This window comes from Chrysemys picta, chromosome 7 (assembly GCF_011386835.1).
Source record: "Chrysemys picta bellii isolate R12L10 chromosome 7, ASM1138683v2, whole genome shotgun sequence".
Classification (NCBI taxonomy): Eukaryota; Metazoa; Chordata; order Testudines; family Emydidae; genus Chrysemys; species Chrysemys picta.
The window spans coordinates 44,164,097-44,185,724 of NC_088797.1; the positions used below are offsets into that span (position 1 = coordinate 44,164,097).

The window sequence follows — 21,628 nt, forward strand, 5'->3', positions numbered from 1 at the left end:
AGCCCCCAGTGTCTCCCACCCGCCAGCAGCACCTAACCTTCCATCCCTGCATCTCTCGCCTGCTGCGATCAGCTGTTTTGTGGTGTGCAGGAGGCTTGGAGGAGTGGGAGGAGGAGTAAGGGTGCAGCAGACTCAGGGGAAGGGGCCAGGGGCCTTTGGAGAAGGAGTGGAGTGGGACTGGGGCCTGGGGCAGAGCCAGGGGTTGAGCAGTGACCACCCTGTAACACACTGGAAAGTTGGCACCTGCAGCTCCAGCCCCAGAGTTGGCACCTATGCAAGGAGCTGCATATTAACCTTTGAAGAGCTGCATGTGGCTCCGGAGCCACAGGTTGGCCACCCCTGGGTTAAAAGATCAATATACATTCAGACATGAGTTCAATCCATTGAGATTCAGATTCATAGCAGAGATGGTGAGCTTTGTACTTGCAAAGAGTTCCTTTAGAATTCATTTCATAGGGCATAGTCCAATGTCCAAATATCATATTCAGGGCATACCAGTGTAACTGGGACCTCGGTCTTGTGACTCAGACTTCCCCTGACGAAGCCTAAGCAGATCTGAAATGACAGAATCAGGACCCAAGGATCTTTTATACAATTTCATGTCTTTTGACACGTTGGAATTCCTCAGGGAACAAAAGGTAATTAGGATGATTTTGCAGGAGGTCCATCACTGGTACTTAGCTATACGAATTAACATAAGGCCATTTGCTTGTTCCTCCACCATTCACAGTACATTTCAAAGAGAGATGAATACTGAGATATCCCGTGTTTACAATTCATGTACATGATAGGATCATCTTTTGACCCGTGAATTATCAAAATACAGCATAGAGAGGGACTGTTGATTACGTTGTTGGACCCTACTCATACATATGTAAATATACAAAAACACAAACATTATCTCCCCATGTGTCTTTTGAGGGTTATTTATTTTGCAGGATGTTTAACCCTTTCTAGCCATGCGTCACACCATATAAACATCATGCAACAATATTAATGATCAGAGAATTATTAGTTTTCCAGTGACCTATTGCAATGACACCTTTTTAAATATAGATTTTAACATTACTGAATTGGGGTACACTGAGCTGGTCAGGCCAGTTGCAGCTCACTGCTAGATACCAGTGAGCCCTTTGCCTTCTGGCATAGGGATGCTCTGAAAGTCACATTAGGCACAGTTTACACCACTTGTGGTGAGCTTATTTCTTTTAAAAAAAAATTTTTTGTTTAGATTTAAACCTTTCCTATGTTTAACTAATGAGAACTGTCATCAAACATCTTTTGTGTAGGATGACATTGACTTGCATGGTGGTAGTTTCACTATTTTTTGCTATACAGTTTTTCATGTATGAAAAGTTAAGGGCCAGCTAGCATGTCCATTAAATCACAGACTATTAGGGATGGAAGAGACCTCAGGAAGTCATCTAGTCCAACCCCCTGCTCAAAGGGGGACCAATCTGCAGACTGATTTTTGCCCCAGATCTCTAAATGGCCCCCTCAAGGACTGAACTCTCAACCCTGGGTTTAGCAGGCCAATGCTCAAACCACTGAGCTATCCCTCCTCCCACCCTCAACATGAATGCATGCTTTATAAAATTAACATTGGCAGCTACACCTTTGTTCTAAAAATGGAAGAACAGGTTTTTGGAAATTGTTCAGCCATGCATATTGGAGTCAGAACCTGAAGCTGTTATTAGTATCAAATAAAGATTATAATTTCCAAGCCAATATGTTATATGCACACACTGAAAAATGGGTGAGAAATATTCATACATTAACGTGTAACAAATATATTTACTGTTACATAAGGTTATTGAAAACTACAAACCATGCATAATTTTTTTCCTCAATCACAAAGTCCTGGTCTTGAAGTGAAGGAAGAGATTCTAGAACACTGGATTTAGGCTATTAAATGAGATCGCCTGTTTGTGTCCAGGGAGCATTTTTAGTCTGTAAGGCTAGAAAATAAATTTTATATCATCTGCTGAGAATTATGTAGCTCTTAGTTTATCTTTTCCCCTCTTTGACTCTTGAATTATCCGCAATGACCTTATTAAAAATATTTCTAGATTGGCTGAGGGGTGACATACAAAACTTGTTTAATGTTTCTAGGCCAAGTTGAGATTCTTTCTGAAAACTACCATTTTTGGAAAGTCTTCTACTGTGTGTTTAAAAAATCATAAACTTGAACTTAAAAATGTATGGAAATGACTTCATGCTAGCAAAATGCAGAGTTATTGGTAGGGCAATCTTAAATGCAATTTACAGTACTAATTTGCTCACTTGCTGTCTGAAAGTGACTAATGAAGTGACTTTGTCTTGTCTCTCCTATTCCCCATTCTAAGGGCCTTCATTCTTTCCTGTACATATGAAACCAGCTTCTGGCATAAGTATTGCAAAGTTCAGTTTTACCACATGACTTAAAGTAAGGTGCCTTATTTAGAACGTATTCTAAAGTAACTGTTTGAATCCCTCCTGCAGCGTTACTGGGTCACTCATTCTATTTCTAGGAATGATGCATTGTTACAACAGTTTAATGAATTTGTACTAATTACTCCATAGCTAAAAGAATAGCCTCCAACTCTTATCTTCTCTCAGCAAACTTCTGTCCAGCTGGCAGCTCATGTTACTGCTTGGCAAAAGTTCCTTAATTTCCTCCTTTGAAGAATTCTAGCATAAAATGTGTAAACATATTAACAATATTTCTATTTTTACCAATTGCCAGATAACGCTGTATCAAATTTTGTACAGAATTAGTTAGTTCAAATAATCTTCAATATGGGTAACTTCTGCTGCGGAGAGAATAGCACGCTCAGATTTCAACCATATGTGATAGACTGCCCCTTTATTAAACATTTTTGGGAATTGGCAGATTGAGCTCCATCTGTCAACTGACATAAGGTGGTGAGTCTCCCAGTTAGTGCAATAGAAATACAGGTGCCAGGAAAAACTGTTAGAACAGCTGGAATTACTAACAAGTAAAGCAATTTCCATGACCGCTAAATAGAATGTCCACAACTTTCTATCTATTGACAGATTGTTCTAAAAAAAAATCTGCTACATTCTTTAATTGAAGAAATTTTCCAGTTTAAAATTGCCTACAAATATTTTGTCAGGTATATACTACACATTAAACTAATTCTTTATATTTATGTCTGTGTAACTACCTCTGTTACCTACTGCTGTACAAATTTCTATTCAACTCGGTAATTAGTTTTTTAATGAACAAGTGAAATATTTTAATTAGTGGGCGGGTGATTGCAATTATCAACGATGATGAAGGGTAAGCAAGTAGATTTTTGTGCCTGGGCTGATAAATTTTCACAGAATCTTTGCAAGGCAGCAGGATCATATTTAATAGCTCTTGAACTTGTTTGAAGCGCTTATTGACTTGCATTTGAGATTGACCCATGCATAGTACTGTGCTTACTTAGTTTTTCAGCACACCAGTTATCTTGGATCTTTCATTCTGAGGAGCCAAGAATTAAAAGCTCTACATGGAGTATGGGATATTAGGTCTTCCTAATTCACAAAACATAGAGCAGCCTGGGTTAGCCTTCCTTTCCTTAAGCAAAGCCTTGTGTTATTTTACTATAGTTTTATTGTGAAAACAATTAGTCCTGGTTTTTGTATGTAAGGCTAGCTGCATTTCCTTTAGGAAGTCCCTTATTCAGTGTTAGTCATTGGACATTTTCATAACTTCACAAGCAATTTGTGTATCATTCTTACTAGGAGTAGTGTGAATAGTTAATATTTCTAGTTAAAATGACCTTCTGGAAGTTGCCAGGCTTGGTATGAACCAAACATCTAGTAAATCAAGTACTGAATACATATTCACTTTACATAATGATGCTTTTTCACTCGGAATAGGAAATGGAATTTTGTTAGATTTTTATAGTGGTGGCTGAGCTGCTCAGTAATTCTTCTGTTCATTTTATTTCTTCATATTACACCATGCAAATTTGCAGTAATTCTACAGTTTGCCAGAAATAGGTTTTTAAGTTCATTGATTGGGATGTCAGGTCTCTGGTAACTTCCCTTTTCCTGTTTGTATAATCAGTTCTGTGTGGTGGCGTAGCTGCATTATACTTTTCCTGTGTTCTACCAACTTTTTTTTGTACGTTTGTACAAATTGTACAATTTGTACATTAGTATAGCCACGAATCTAGATATATTTTTCATGAGAAGCAGTAGACATCAAATGCCATTCACAGGGTCTACATGTGAAGTATACTGAGACTTGGCAGAATTACATTTTTATTTTTCTATAATTCTGATTTATAATATCAATGTGTTAAGCATTTTTCAATTTTTACTTTGTTTTCAGTTATGCACAATTATGGGTTTTAAGTAGCACTGTTAAACATAATAGAATACCATTTATTTAAATATTTTTGGATGTTTTCTACGTTTTCAAATATATTGATTTCAATTACAACATAGAATACAAAGTGTACAGTGCTTACTTTATATTTTTTTGATTACAACTATTTGTACTGTAACAAAACAAAAGAAATAATATTTCAATTCACCGAATACAAGTACTGTACTGCAATCTTTCTCATGAAAGTTGAACTTACAAATGTAGAATTATGTACCAAAAAATCTTTATTTAAAAATAAAACAATGTAAAATTTTAGAGTCTGCTTAGTCCTACTTCTTGTTCAGCCAATCCCTCAGATAAACAAGTTTGTTTACATTTTCAGGAGATAATGCTGCCCGCTTCTTGTTTACAATGTCACCTGAAAATGAGAACAAATGTTCTCATGGCACTGTTGTAGCAGGCGTCGCAATATATTTACGTGCCAGATGTGCTAAAGATTCATATGTTCTTTCGTTGATGGAAATATTTTTTCACCCGTTTGTGCAGCAAAATCAAAGCTTTCCAACAGTTACAGATGAAAATCTAATCCTTTTAAGCCTAAGCATACTTTTTGTCCTCTTTTGCATCCCTAAATCTTAAATCACTGCATATCAAAGAAATTGCTCCAAACTGGAAATTTTGTGTCCTTTAACTGTAAATGTGAAACAAGCCCTTTGAACCAAGATGCACTTCTCTAATCAGTATACAGTAACTCCTCATTTAACATCATCCCGCTTAACGTTGTTTCAGTGTTACGTCCCTGCTCAATTAGGGAACATGCCCGTTTAAAGTTGTGCAATGCTCCCTTATAACGTTGTTTGGCTGCCTGCTTGTAAGATTCTGTGGAAGAGCAGCGACTTTACAAGGGAGCATTGCACGAGTTACGCTTCTCTGCCTCCTCTCCCTCCCCTCCCAGCGCTTCCCCACCAAACAGATGTTTGGCGGCGCTTAGGACTTTCTGGGAGGGAGGGTGAGGAGTGGAGATCTGGGGTTTCTCCGCTTCTTCCCCTCCCTCCCAACACTTCATGCTTAGGACTTTCTGGGAGGGAGGGGCAGGAGCAGGGAAGTGCTGCGTCTCCGCTCCTCCCCCTCCCTCCCAGAAAGTCCTAAACGCTGGCAAACAGTTGTTTGGCGGCACTTAGGACTTTGAGGGGGAGGGATATGGCGGGCTCCGGAGAGGGGGTGGAAAGAGGTGGGCTTGGAGTGGAGCGGGGACAGGAAGAGGCAGGCCTGGAGCATTCCCGGGAAAGTCTAAGCCTATGCTTCTCCGGGAAGCTGCCGCTGCTCCTGCAAAGGTGCTTCCTCGCATCCTTGCCTGCAGCGGGCTGTGCCTATGTGGGGTAAGCCAGGGGCACTCCCCAACCACAGTACAGTACTGTACAATATATAATGCCTTTTGTCTGCCCCAAAAAAATTTCCTTGGAACCTAACCCCCCGCATTTATATTAAATCTTATGGGAAAATTGGATTTGTTTAACATTGTTTCACTTAAAGTTGCATTTTTCAGGAACATAACTACAACGTTAAGTGAGGAGTTACTGTACTCTGTTTTCACCTGGCATGGGCAAGCCATGGGCTTCTAATTCCAAAGTAGACATACCCATCAAACAGCAGTGTGGCCATGGCAGCTTGGGCTTATTGCTTGAGTACAGTCCCACCTGATACCCTGCATAGGTATTCTGCTTGATTTAGTGTGTGTATATTTACCCGAGCTGGGAACTGTCTCTCTCTGCTGCTTCCCCTCAAAATTCGCAACAGACCTTCCTCCTGAATGTTTGCCACTCACAGCCTATTCCACATGTGGTTCCTCAGCTCTTGCTGCCTTGGTCCGCTTCCAGTTTTGTATGCATCTCCTCAGCCTCCCTGCAGCCTGCTTCTCTGTGCTCTGTTCCCACCTCACTGGGGTGACCACCCATCCCAAATTTGATGGGACAGTCCGGAAATGCAGAATTCAAGTTCAGGTCCCAGGCTGAATGACTCTGGGACAGCATTTGCCTGAGATTCCCTGTGGTACCACTCTGCACCTGGCCAACGCTCAGGGGTGGTACTAGCCTCTTCCTGGTGGGGTGGGGGGCTGAAGTGGGCCTTAGCCCTCTATCGTTACGAGGTCCTGCTCCTCCTCTCCCCCCCGAGGCCCTGGCCAGAAGCCGTAGTGTAAGTTGCCCGGTCTCTCTGTAGGGAGCCCCAGACCCTGCATCCTGGGGGTGAGGGGGAATGGGGACGCAGGCCAGGGGCTGCTCTCGGGGCAGGTGTGGGATCCGGGGCTCCCCACAATGACCCGGGCTCCCCAGGCGACTCTTACCATGATCCAGCTCTGGCTTCTGACCAGGGGAAGGGCTTTGGAGGGAAGAGGAGGAGCAGGGGGTTAGGCCTTGGGGGAAGAGGAGGGATTGGGGCAAGGCCATTGAGGGGACAGGGCTTCTGCATGTTCTGCTTTTGCTTTTTGAAAAGTTGGTCACCTTACAACTCAACATGCAACTCCCCACCCCACCCCCCAGTCCCAATCTATCTTGCTCTGCTGAAGTCTTTCCAGAGAGAGTTCATTTCCAGACTTCTAAAGAGTTTCCACCACCTCTTTTTGGCCAGGAGAGGGGTCTTGGTCTACTCTTCCACCTGGAGAGGGGATCATTGATCAGCTGAGAGGATTAGCTACGTATAGGAAAATAAACCACTAAAAGTGCATGCATAAAGAATAAAAAAACCAAAGTTTCCCTCAGGGGTAGGTTTGTCAATTTTTGTTCTTTAATGTCCACTTGGCATTTGGGAACAAATGAGAAGAGGGAGGTAGATGCACTAGTGACATTGCTTTTCCTGCCTTTAAAGGCTCTGTTATGGTAAAGCCACTTAGTGGACATTGTTAATTAAAAAGGTGTTCCTGAAACAAAACGTTCTTTAAGTTCAATGCTTTTTATACAATGAAAACTTAGACCCCATTACAGATGAATAGTAGAGTAACAGCCATTGCCTGGAGGTGATGTCTCCACCACACATACTTCTACTGTAAGAACAAAGCATGATCCACTCATGTAATGCTGGGTTGTGTTCTTCTGAATACTGAAAACATTGTTATAGTAGTTGAGCAGTTGGCTAAACAATGTAAGAATGCCTAACAGTCTACCATCAATGTTTTATTGCACTATTAGGAAATTTTCTAGGGAGACTAAGTGTTTTGTTCGCTCTAGAAAAGCATATGTTTTCAGGTTTTGTCAACATAGGGTAACTAGTATCTTAAAGGCAGGATTGTATATGTGCACCGCATTCATAAGAATGCTACAGAATCCAAATACTGTTCTGAGAATAGAAAGAAAAGTTTCCTTCCTTTCAGTAACAGGAGTTCAACCAATCTATGTTCATGAAGTGAAAAAATGTGAATTCTCTGAATTAAATACTTCAACTCACAAAGGGTCAGTCATGTGAAGGGCGTTAATACTATTCAGCAGTTACTGGCAGGTCCTATTTTACACTTTGTGTCTGGAATTAGTGTTCATGTTTCTGTTGTCCTTTCTCTTCCTCCTTCTCCTGTGCACTGATTTAAGTTATTGTGGGTGCATAGAAACTGGGAAAATTGGATTATCTAAGACTGCCTAAAGAAGTAAACTGGATAAGGGAATGCAAAGGCAAACTACCTCTTTACCCGTTTGCTGGCAGTGTCTGCTTTTGTTACTGCTTTTCTTATAGAGATAGTGAGAAGAATGAATTGGTAGTAATTTTACTGAGAGGAAAGCGTTACTTTGCCAAGTGATGAAGCACAAGGTGACATTGTAAACAAGAAGCCCAACACCTAAACGAATACTTTGCCTCAGCTTTTAATAAGAGTACCGAGAGCTTTAGGACAGTGGCAGGAATATTTAGTTCAACTGGAGAAGATGGGAATTAATATGGAAATTGAAAGATGGGGAAGGAAGAAGTTAAAGAGGAGACTGCAGTGGGTGATGCTGAAAGGTGGACTGTCAGATTGGTCTTGGGCCACTCTTATTTTCATTAATGCCCTTGGCCATTTTCATTAATGCCTTTGGCACAATAAAATTTTCAGATGAGACAAAGTTGAGAGGTATTGGCAATATGGAAGAGGACCGGAATATCATATAAGAAGATTTGATAACCAGTGAAAACTAGAGTAATAGAAATGGGATGAAATTTAATAGTGCAGAGTGCAAAGTCATGCATTACCAAGTGGAAGCAACGGAGGAGAGACACCTGGGTGTATGGGTCAATCACAAAATGACTGAGCCACAAATTTGATATGGCCATGAAAAAGGCTAATGCAATCCTAGGATGCCTCAAGCAAGGTATTTGCAGTAGAGATAGTGAAGTGATGTTACCATTGTGCAAGGCACTGGTGAGACCTCATCCAGCATACTGTTTGCAGTTCTGACTTCACGTTTGAGAGATTAATTCAAACTGGACCAGGTACAGAGAAGGGCTACTAGGATGATCAGAGGAATGGAGAACCTACCTCATGAGAGGAGGCTTAAGGAGCTTAGCTTGTTTAGCTTAACAAAATGAAGGCCAAGTTGAGGTATGATTGCTCTCTATAAATATGTCAGAGGGATAGACACTAGGAAGGGAGGGGAATTATTTAAGTTAAGGGTCCATGCTGGCACAAGAACAGATGGTTATAAACTGGCCATCGATAAGTTTAGGCTTGAAATTAGGCAAAGGTTTTTAACCATCAGAGAAGTGAAATTCTGGAACAATTTTCAACAGGGAATAGTAGGAGCGAAAAATCTAACTTGTTTCAAGAGTGAGCTTGATATAAATTTATAGAGGGGAAGGTCTGATGAGATTGCCTACAATGGCATATGCCCAATCCACAACTGCTATTAGCAAACATCTCCAATGACTGGAGATGGGATGCTAAATGGGGAGGACTTTGAGATACTAGAGAGAATTGTTTCCCAGGTATGTGTCTGGTGGGTCTCACCCACATGCTTAGGGTCTAGCTAATCATCATGTTTGGGGTCAGGAAGTAATTTTCTCCCAGATCATATTGACAGACCCTCTTGGGGGTTTTCACTTTCCTCTGCAGTTCAGGGTACAGGTCACTTGCAGGTTTAAACTAGAGTAAATGGTGGATTCTCTGTAACTTGAGGTTTTTAAATCAATATTTAAGGACTTCAGTAACACAGCTAGAGGTTATGGGCCTGATACAGGAGTTGGGTGGATGGGGTTGTGTGGCCTGCCATGTGCAGGAGGTCAGATTAGATGATCATGATAGTCCCTTCTGTCCTTGAAGTCTGACTCTGAGTTGTCCAATCTCAGGTCACTTGGACTCCAAATGAGCCATTATGGATTAAGCGGTTTAGCAGACTTTAAAATTAATAGTATTTAGATTGCCCCAGTAGATCTGTGGCCAGAATTCTTACTGTGCGAATCAGTGACTTAATATACTGTACATCACATGTGAATCCACAAGCTAAATCTCTAGAAGTTTTCAAAGTAAGCTTTTTCACTGTGATACATATTGCCTCAAATGAAATGGTACATTTTTCAAAAGAAAGTGACCAAAGGGGAGTATGCTTATCTTGTAGTCTTTGCTCTCAGATAAGATGCTGATATAACCCAAATAAATGTTTATCAAATCTTTAAATACTCACTTTTGGACTGATTCCTTTTGGATGCTTTACCCAACACAAATGAGTTCACAGCACTTAAAAATCCATAATGAAAATAATGGATCACAAACTAATGTTGGACAGTGTTTTCAAAATGAGTCGTTATCAGTATAGTTTCTACCTCATGTTTGCAGAAAAGGAATCATTTTCTTCAAACTTCAGAATAAGTTGTTTCTTATATTCCAGGCTCAGTTATTTTAGCTGTGGCTTTCTGGTATTTCACAAAATGACACTGGATTTCATAATCCATTATAGCTCTGAAAAGATTTTTTCATTAACAGCATACTGGTTAACCTAGATGAATGTCACTTTTTAACAAGTGTTTTACATTAATGCTGGCTCTGCACATATGGAACTCTGTACTAGCACACCTTGTTATTAAAACTTTACCTTCTGCCATTTTTTTTTGTCCATTCTTAACTTAATGGTGATATTACAGGGAGGTCAAATATAGTTTAGTGCTCTGCTGTGACAAGTTGTAAAAATTCTGAAAGTAGGATAGCAAATTGCTAGTTTTAATTCAAGTATGAAATCCTGACTTTTCACCTCTAGAAACTATATTTTGAAGTTATTTCAAAGACCTGAGATTGCAACCTTGAGCATCTTGCTGGTTCTTAATGTATGGAAAATTGCCTTTTATATGAGGTGGATATAGTTGGATCATAAACCAGTACTCTTTCAATGGTTCCTAAGCTATATAAGTATGGAAAAGATCTGCATGCATTATTGTTTGATTAACCTTGTTTCTCTAGGCTTTAGAAATGGCAACCTATTTCAACATACTGAGGTACTGTCTGACCTACAGCTAAATGACAGCTGAACTTGAATCTGACTGATGCATACTTTCCAGAAACACATTGAGTTGTGATTTAAAGACCTTAAGATATGGAGAATCCATCACTTCCCTTGATAGTTTGTTCCAATCGATAATTGTCCTCACTTAAAAAGTTGTGCTTTATTTCTAATTTGACTTTGTCTGCCTTCAGCTTCCAGCCACTGGTTCTCGCTATGCTTTTCTCGGCTAGATTGAAGAGCCCTTTAGCACCCAGTATTTCCTCCTCATGAAGGTACTTACTGATTATAATCAAGTCACCTGTCAGTCTGTCTCACTGTGTGGCGTTTTCCCCAATTCTTGAGCCATTTTTGTGGCCTTTTCTTGGACCTTCTCTAATTTTTCAACATCCTTTAAAATATGTGGATGCCAGGACTGTACACAGTATTCCGGGATCAGTCTCACCAGTGCTGTATACAGAGAGAAAATCTCCCTCCTCTGTTTATACAAGGATCGCATTTAATCGTTTTTGCTACAGCATCGCACAGGGAGCTCATGTTGAGTTGCTTGTCTTCTATGATCCCACAATCCTTTTCAGTCACTGCTTTCCAGGACGCAATCACCATTCTGTAGGTATGGCCTGCATTTTTGTTCCTAGATGTACCTTGTATTTGGCTGTATTAAATGTTTGGGCTCAGTTTACCAAGCAATCCAGATAATTCTATACGACTTCCCTGTCCTCATTATTTGCCATTCAGCCAATCTTTATGATGTGCAAATCTTAACAAAGTGATTTTATACTTCCAGGTCATGATGAAAATGTTGATTAGCATCAGACTTGGTACCAGTCCCTGTGGAATGCCAATAGAAACACCCCCCATTCAGTGATTTCCCCACTGACTACTGCTTCTTGAGATCTGTTTAGTCAGTTCTTAATCCATTTAACATGTGCTTGATTGATCTTGTATAGTGCTAATTTTTTAATTAAATGTTGTGTGGTACTAAGTCAAATGCCTTATAAAAGTCAATATTGCATCAATGCAGTTACCTTTGCACTTCAAAGAAGTACATCAGGTTTGTCTGACAAGATCTATTTCCCTAAAACTGTCAGTTGGAATTAAATATATTCATATTTTTTTATTAATAGAATCTTATATCAGCTTTTCCCTTATCTTGCCTTGGATTGATGTCAGGTAATCAACCTATAGTCATCAGGGTCATCAATAGACTTGGCCTTTTTGAATATTGGCACAACATTAACATTCTTCTTGACATAGCATATATGATATACCCAGTGGAATCTCAGTGGTTATCATTGATTGGACACTGTCACAGCTGCAGGGCCAACTGTGCCTAGCACCCCTTCTATTATTTCTCATATGCATCCCTTAGGTGACCGGCCTGGCTTCCTGGACCTCACTAAAGGTGAAATCACACAGTCCAGGCACTCTAGGACTGGCTCTCTGTGCTGCAGCCCCCTCATTCCCAACCATGTTAATGACACGGGTCCAATTTGGTTTTGGCACCTGCAAGAGTTTCCCTTCAGGAGCCCCTGGCAGCATGCATTTGCAGGTACACAAACTGCCTTCGAAACAAAGTATTACTTATTCATAAGGTTAAATTCTTCTTTGAGTGCTTACTCATGTTGATTCAATTCGAAGTGTGAGAGTGCCCCTGTGCACAGTTGTCAGAGATTTTTGCCTTAGCGGTATCTGTAGGGTCGACTGTGGCACCCCCTTGAGTGTCACGCTCATGCGCTGGTATATTAGGCACTGATGATGCTACGCCCTCTCAGTTCCTTCTTACCGTGATGGTTGGTTGGAGCGCCTTGTCTTGCATCACAAGAGTGTTAGCGGTTCTTACAGTCCATTGTTCTGTCTCCTTTGTTTTTAGTTGTTGGGTACTTAGACTATTAAGTTAAGTGTTAGAGTAGTAGTCTGAGAGTTAGAGTCCCAGCTGGGACTTCACCTCGGAGCGGGGCATGCCATGTTCCCTAGTCTTTAAGCCGTGCTCATCATACAGCCAGCTAATGTCTATTAGCGACCCCCACGATAGCTGTTTAAAGTGTTTGGGGGAGTCCCACAGAAAGGACAAATGCAGGATCTGCAAAAACTTTCGCCCTTGAACTGAAAAGGAACGATCTATTCGCTTGAGGGCCCTCCTCATGAAGGCTGCGCTTCATCCTGCCTTAGAGCCTTCTCGATTGGACTCCATGCCCGGTACTTTGGCATTGGCGTGCAGCATACCTCCGGAATCCGCCCAGCACCATTCCTCCTCGCCGGTGCTGAAGAAGCAGTCAAAGTTGATCGGCCCGCCAGCACTGCTTCCTACACATCAACAGCAGGGAGCTCAGAGTGGTTTGCCTGGCCTGCCAACCCTTCCTACTTCACATAAAAAGCAGGGTGGTCCAGGTCCTGACAGACAATACAGCAGCTATGTACTATATCAACAAGCTAGGCAGAGCCATATCGTCTGCCCTTTGCTAGGAAGCCCTCAGGCTCTGGAACTTCTGTATACAACACAACATCCATCTCATAGCTGCACACCTAGCCGGGGCCAGGAACTCTTTGGCAGATCGCCTCAGCAGGACCTTCTCATCTCGCAATGAGTGGTCCCTACATCCAGAAATGGTCAGTGTCCTCTTCCAGAGTTTCTTCCTGGAGATTCCCCAGGTGGACCTGTTTGCATCGAGGCAAAACAGGAAATGCTTGATTCGGGGGATCGACAGAGGCTCGCTGTCAGACACTTTTCTGCTCCCGTGGTTGGGAGCTCTGTTGTATGCCGCCCCCCGTGCCGCTAATTCATAGAGTCCTCATGAAGATCAGTCAGGATAGGGTGAAGGTAATCTTCATACTGCTGGCTTGGCTGCGCCAGCACTGGTTCGGCCTGGTGCTGGACCTGTCAGTGGCTGCTCCGTTACAGCTATCACTTAGGCCAGACCTGCTATCCCAAAACCACGGCAGTCTTCTGCATCCGAACCTGGCGGCGCTGCACCTGATGGCTTGGCGTTGCATGGTTAAATGTGGGAGAGCAGGAGCGCTCGGCCGCTGTCCATGGCCAGGTACGTCCGCCCTCCACCAGAGCGGACCTACCTGGCCAAATGGAAGCGGTTCACTTGTTGGACCTTGGATAAAAGCATTCGGCCTGAGCAGGCCTCGCTGCAGTTAATCCTGGACTACCTTCTGCATCTCAAGCTCCAAGGCCTGTTCCTTTCATTTAGCAAGGTCCTCTTGGCTGCTGTCTCGGCCTTCCATCCGCTTCTCAAGGGTAAGTTGGTTTTCACCCAGGACATGACTGCCAGGTCCTTAAGGGCCTCTACTTGCACATCAGGGACCCTGTTCCTCCATGGGGCCTGAATCTTGTGCTGTCATAACTCATGGGACCCCCCTTCGAATCTCTGGTTTCATGCTCTCTCCTCTCCTTTCCTGGAAGGTAGCTTTTCTGGCTGCAATAACATCCGCCCACTGGGTCTCTGAGATTAGGGCGCTTACTTCAGAATTGCCCTATGCGGTCTTTTACAAAGACAAGGTCCAGCTGTAGCCACACCCGTTTTTCCTGCCCAGGGTGGTCTCTGTTTCAAATGGAGGAGGACATTTACTTATTTGTCTTTTTTTCCCCAAAGCTGCATAAGATAGGTTGCATCCCCTAGATATTAGGAGAGCACTAGCCTTCTACATTGAAAGGACCAAGCCATTCCGGAAGTTGACACAGTTGTTCGTCGCAGTGGCCGACAGGATGAAAAGTTGTCTGGTGTCCGCTCAAAGAATTTCTTCTTGGATCACTGCCTGCATTCACTGCTGCTTCGATCAGGCAAAAGTGCCATCCCCAGCGATTGTAACTGCCCACTCAACCAGGGCGAAAGCCTCTTCAGCAGCTTTCCAAGTCCAGGTGCATATCCAGGACATCTGTAGGGTGGCCACCTGGTCGTCTGTCCGCACGGTTTATGTCCCATTACGCACTTACCCAGCAGACCCAGGATGATGCTGGCTTCAGTAGAGCAGTGCTGCAAGCCGTTAGACTATGACCTCCAAGCCCCCCTCCGAGGATACTGCTTGTGACTCATCTATAATGGAATCGACATGAGCAAGCACTCAAAGAAGAAAAAACAGTTACCTACCTTTTTCTAACTGTTGTTCTTCGAGATGTGTTGCTCATGCCCATTCCATTACCCACCCTCCTTACCCCTCTGCCAGCAAGAAGGAACTGAGAAGGCGTAGGGTCGGAGGCACCTAATATGCCAGCTCATGAGCACGGCACTCAGGGGGCTGCAACAACTGATCCTATGGATCCCGCTAAGGCAAAAATCTCCGACAACTGTGCACGTGGGTGCGCACACACCTAGAATGGAATGGACATGAGCAACACATCTCAAAACAACATTTATGAAAATGGAGGTAACTATTTTTTCTTCTTCTATCACAGGTATTTTTAGTAAAAGTCAGGGACAGGTTGCGGACAATAAACAAAAATTCATAGAACCATGCAACCTGTCTTTGGCTTACTAAAAATACCTGAGGAGTGAGGGGGCTTGCTGCTGCTCCAGCCTCTGGGGGTGCTGATCCAACCCCGACCACTGTTCCAGTAGCCCTGGGGCTGGCTGTTGGTCAGCTGTTCTGGTGGCCCTGGGGCTGACCCAGAAGAAGTCGCAGAGGTTCTGAAAAGTCACTGAATCCGTGACAGAATCGTAGCTTTGCTTATTCATTCCTCAGAGGTACAAAGCACACAGAGGAAAGGCTAAAAATAACTGTGGCCTAACTGAATGGATCTTACCTATCCTATTAGGACTAGATGCTAGGCCCTGCTTAAAGACTGCCTGCATGCAGCTCCCATTTCTCTCCTAGTCTGTATGTCAGCCTCATATCCCGGTGACCAGTTCCTCCTCCTTTTCTACCAGGGGAACCATTTTAGCTGTTTAGGGTCTTTTATGATCTCAGCCTTGGCAAAACAAATCCTGCTAAGTTTACTGGCACCTGAAAGTAGCATCTCCCAGTGATGATCTCTTACCATATTTGAAGATTTATACCAGAGGTGGCCCTAAAAGGGAGAACTGTGGGTTTCCCCCTCTATAGCCTCCTTTAATTTAACTTCTGGCATGTAGGCAGGTTAATATCAAACAGATAACCTGAGAGACATCAGTATTTCTTTTTCTTTTCTTTTTTTAAATACCTCCCTCATTTTCCAGAGACGCAGTGCAAATCCCTGAAATTTGTGAATGAGTTATGCGAACAAACATAACAAAGCAAGGTCATTTGTGTTTTAGTTCTAATTTAAATCCATAGCGTACTACTAAATATACACTAGTATAGTTTATTTTTAAAAATGAAATGTGAAGTGTTTACAATACTTCCATGCATTAGGCTTGTTTGATTCCAAGACCTTAACCTGCAATAGCAGTCTGGCTGGCCAGGATATTGATGGCATCTTTACATAACCCTATTGTATCTAAGTATTGCAATACATAAGGTCTCCATGTGGGAGTCCTATTTATGAGGTGAATCTTCCACTATGATAGACTAAATCAGAATTTCCTTGCTTTATCTGAGAGTTTACCCTTAATGTGTTAACTTGCTATTTTCTGCTTTATTAGCTAACAGAGTGACTGACTGTCTTTAAATCCAACTAAAATGATCCATTATCTTCCAGCCTCCTCCATTTTCTCCCCCTTTCCTTCACCCCAATGGATCTCTCTAAGTAACAAAGCTTAACTAATTCCATCTATTCTCCACCCACCCCATCATTCACTGTGGCTGGGTGTGCTGCATCTATCTCGGACATCTGTAGTATCTAGAACCAGGGGTTCTTACAACAAAATTTTTGGTGGCCTCAAAGTGCGGCCACCAACTCTTGCTGGTGGCTGCACGGACAATTTTTCCTAAAATACTTAACTTTAGGAAAAACAAATAAATATGCAAATACACATGTTCAAATCATTGTAATTTATTAAATCTTTTATTAGACTCAATAAGAATAATGTACAGTTGTCTCTATTTTTTACTGGACATAAACAGAATAGAAACACAAATAAGGTGCTTTGCAGGTTCTTGTCTTTTTTCTTATTGTTTCTTTTGCTTTTTTGGTTGCTTTTTTAAAAAGACTTGCTAGCTAGTAAGTCTGCTGCTGTGAAAAGTTATATTAACAAACATATAAATATCACTTTTCATGGCAGCAGACTGACTTAGTCATGGCAAGCCTGGGGACAAATTAAGCCTTGGATGGGAAGGTCGGTAGGGGGGAAGTAGGGAACAGGGGAAATGCATGATGGGCTGGCAGGGGCCAAGGGCGATGGGGGGAGGTGAGCCCCTCAGCCGAGGGTTGCAGCTCCGTGGCCAGAGCCTGCTGCCTGCTACTCCAGGGCTGGAGCCCAACTCTGCCGTCCCCAGGAAGGTGGGGACCTCACTAGCTGCCTGCTCCTCCAGCATATATTTCTCAGGGGAGGAGGAGGAGGAAGGGTCCAACCACTGCTGGTGGCCCTGGGAGAGGGACCACTGCTTTGCACTCTCATCACTGCCCAGGAGCTATCCCCTGATAGCTGCATTTGAGAAACACTGATCTAGACACACACAACAAATTAGTAACTCAAGGTTACAGCAGAAGATCACTTATTGAATGCATTACAGTGTGGAATGGGTGAACAATTTACCTTAGTGTTTATTTTTGTAGGCTTATATAATTGGTAGCACTCAATACTTGATTTTTTGTAAGTAGGGAGTAAATGGCACTAAAATGCTCTCTGTTGTGTCGGACTTGTCTGATGTGAAAGAACATTTTGCTTTTTGCTTCAATTTTGAGTAACGCAAGCTACACAAAGATCATCAAAACTATCCAGCCATAAAAGTAGTACATTTCGTCAAGCAAGGAGTAGACTGCCTTTGCCTTGTAAATTATACTAATTCTTATACTTTCAGTTTCTAGTCATGTCAGTCTAAAAACTTTGTTCTGCACAGCTATGCTTTATACTGCATACATTTACTTATTTCAAAGTAGCAAGGAGCAGAAGAAGTCAACTGCAATAAGTTTTGCATTTTCCTGAACCAGCCAAGCTACCTTAGATTAAGGATTATTATTTGCTGGATGAATGACTATAACAGCTAAGGACACCAGGATGATGAAAATAAGTAATTGCACATAATACACAAAAATCTGTATTAGTTGATTATCAAAGTAGAGAAAACCTTGCAACTGAAAAAAGAAGTCAGTTGCTTAGAATACAAGAATAGCCATTCTGGGTCAGACCATTGGTCTTTCTAGCCCATATCCTGTCATTTTAGAGTGGACAGTTCCAGATGCTTCAAAGGGAATAAACAGAACAGGGCAATTATTGAGTGATCCATTCCCTGTCGTCCAATCCCAGATTCTGGCAGTCAGATGTTTAGGACACGCAGCGCATGAGCTTGCGTCCCTGACCATTTTGGATAATAGCCATTGATGTACCTATCCTCCGTGAACCAATTGCTCTTTAAGTGGCTGTCCCTAAGAGTTTGATATGTTGAAGCATGTTTCTGAATAAAGAACTTAATTTATAGTATTGAATATTACACCTCCATATGCTGATCTACTTCTTAATTTTTATATATTTTTTACGTTGGGAATCACTGATTTTCTTTAATTTTCTTTTAGTAAAACGCTTCAGAGAACCAAAGCATGAAAGACGTCCTTGGAGGATATGGTAAGTCTTTAATTATTAATAGTTCCTAGAATGTTTTTTATATCCTAGATATTCAGCTCATGGAAAATGAAAGAATAATCACTTGCATATAATGTATAATATGTGAAAGCACTTTAATAGTCAGACTCAAGGGAATACATGAGGAATGATGAACAGTCATTATTTTACTGTACGTTTTTCCTGTTCATTCTGTCTTACTACATACACCTTTAGAAACCTTAGTCTAAATGCTAAAGATTCAAAAAACATTTGTGTGAAAGCTTGAGGTATCCTTTTTAAAGCAGCTATTTTACTCCCTTTTCTGTACACCAAACTAAATCTTCCCTAAAATTTGCCTGTGATCCCTCTTGAGGCTTTGGGATCCATGTATTTAATTGAAGGCAGAATTTGGCCCGTAATGTTGAAAAGCAGAATTTCTTGTCAAAGATTGGTAAACTTGGAATCTTAGCTGATGTGCGGGTTCATATAAACACTATTCAGATTACCCCCAAAATGTCTTGTTCCTCTGTCATCTGTTTTTTCATTTATTGAAATGTCTAATATTTCTTAAAGAAAAGACTTTAAACTGAAATTGAACAACAAAAATATCAGGAAAAATACTAAGTCATTCAAAAGTAAATGGGGTCTCAAATTACAGGCCAAATTTTCAAACTTGGGTGCCAAAAGGCACCTAAATAGAACTGCTATTTTAAAGGTACCTTTTTGTAAACTGAAATCTAAATAAGTACCTGGACCTGGCTTTTCAGTGGTACTGAGCAGAAACAACTGCTGTTTGAAATCAGCTAAGGTTAAACCTTTAAAAAATTAGGGCCCACATATTTTTTGGCACCCAAGCTTAAAAATGTGGCCCAACCATTCTGAATACATATACTACCTAGTGTAAACAGTTTAATTTTTAGCATATGCCAGACAAAACTGTCTAAAATGAGCACCAAAATTGGCCAATTTAGGGACCCTCACTGATCTTCATGAAAGAAGTTGACACTGCTTGAAAGTAAATTCCTTGCTTCTGGTTGTTGAGAGTAAATTTTCTAGCTGCATTACACATAACTGGAATTCTCAGCTGTTGTGTGAGCATGAAATTTAATTTGAAGATGTTAACATTATCTTGTGTAACTTCAGTGTCTGATCCAATGATCAACATGCAGCTATTCAGGTGTTTAAGTTGGTGGTAAATTCTCTATTTTATATGCTATTTGTTTCATCATATCCTAATCCTAGAGAACTGTTTTGTAGAGTTCGAACTCATTATTTGGTTGCCTATGGCATACTGACTTATAGCAAACTTCATATGAGTTATGGCTGAAAGAAGCCAGTCTGGTCCTCTCCATCAGGCAGCATGGGAATAGTTTGACTTCAGTAAATAACTTTTATACCTGATGGAACCTGCATCCAAAGGGTCGTGACTTCCCTTCTGAAAATGAATGTAGTGCATTCCTTATATTTAATTTCCCCTTCTTATTTATCAGTCTTCATTGTGCAAAGGTCACCAAATACATGAGTATGCTCCTTCAGCCTGCTTACAGCTTGGGGACAGAACCAGATCTGTCATTCACTGGCAGCAGGGGAATGTCGTGTCCATTGAAGCTCCCTTCAGTTTTATCTGTCTCCACAGTGACAAGTGTCCTAGCCTGATCTCTCTGCTGCAGAGCTTTTCTGAGAGAACTTTCAACTTTGTATTTAAAATTTCTGAATAATATTTTGGCTCAATAACTTGTCCATCTAGTTTCCAGCAGTGTCTTGGGGTTGCATTTGCCTTTGGGAAGACTGTCCTGTTAGTGCTGCTGCTTCTTGGGAGGCATTTGCATCAGCTGTTGTCCTTGCAGGCATCAGAAGATAAGTAAGGTTTAGGGAAAACCATTGGCAAAAGGAAAGATCTTGGCCTCCTGCTTCACCCCTCTCCCTCCAATCAAGTGTCTCGTTGGGGAGCTTGGCCAGCTCTGTGGGGAGAATACAGTTCCCCCCCACAGCCTAGTCTGGGCACGAAAGAAGCTAGGCTGGACTGAAGAGGCCAAAAGAGATGCACAGTATGTCTGCTCTGCAGCTGGAATGTGTGATTGCATCTTGTGTAGGCATACCTGAGCTAGCTTCAATCTAGCTAGATCAAAGCTAGCTTGAACAACAATAGCAGTGTAGCCATGGAAGCAGGGGCAGCAGCAGGGGCTCGCCTCCTGATTACAAGGACTTGGTACATATCCAAGTGACTATACCCCTTAGCTTTGATCTAGATACATCAATCTTGGGTGGGCCTGTACAAGCTGCAATCTCATATCTTTATTGCAGTGTGAATATACCCACAGGCACAGTCTCCACAGCCCAGGCAGGTTGCCTCTGCCTCTCTCCCCCAAGCAGGAAAGGGGTCAGGTAAGATTGGGAAAATCTAGCTTGCAGGCAAGTGACTATTCTCCCATATTGTCAGGGAGTCACTGTTTCTAAATGGGGAAGATTTTTACCCGAACTATGGCCTCCTTACTATATAGGCCCTTCCAACAAACACACTAAGTGCCTTCACATGCTTTCACAAGCAGTACTAACATGAGTGGGCAGTATTGCAAGTACGAGCCCTCAACTAGAAATCCCAAGGCTTAAGGGTGTCTTCCTGAAAAAAGATAGGACACATCTTTCATGTAGGTATATGGGGCCTTCAGCACTGAGATCAGATGCTCACGCAAATCAGTCCCCAGCTCTTATTGCTACAGTGGGAAACTTTATGGGAAGTTGAGGCTATTCAGAGTCATCAGAAAAGTAGATTTACAATCCTGGCTTCTGCCAGTCACCCGTAGAAAGAAATTCCCATTTTTACATCCCAGAGACAACTATTCCTTTCTGCATATGGATGTCACCGTTTTCCAGTTTCGATCATTACCCCACAGACAACTTTCTTTTTGCATATGGATGTCACTGTTTTGTTTAACTTTGATTATTAACACTTCTCCTGGCTAGTGCTTCCAGGTCTCTTCCATGATCAATATAGTATTAATACTAGCTTTAAGGAAGAAGAAAATTCACTTTTATCGCTGCCTAGACAATTTTACTGATCAAGGCTTTGTACAGAGAGACCTGAACATCAGCACACTGTGATATTGTTATTGGAGTACCTTGGATTCATGATAAACACAAACATACGATGGCAGAGAAGTCAGTCATAGGCCTGGCCTTAGAGTGAATGCTATCAGGTACAAGTTCTCTTTTCAACAGAATGTTAATAGAAG

General features: G+C 41.9%; 1 protein-coding gene across 1 annotated transcript in view; it reads left to right on the plus strand.

The window, feature by feature from the left end:
• STIMATE (STIM activating enhancer) overlaps positions 1 to 21,628 on the plus strand; it is a 111,734-nt gene that overhangs the window by 38,544 nt on the left and 51,562 nt on the right. Inside the window, exon 2 of the mRNA XM_005310144.5 lies at positions 18,368 to 18,416. Within this exon, the coding sequence (XP_005310201.1) occupies positions 18,368 to 18,416 (49 nt within the window). The remainder of the gene's footprint in view (positions 1 to 18,367; positions 18,417 to 21,628) is intronic.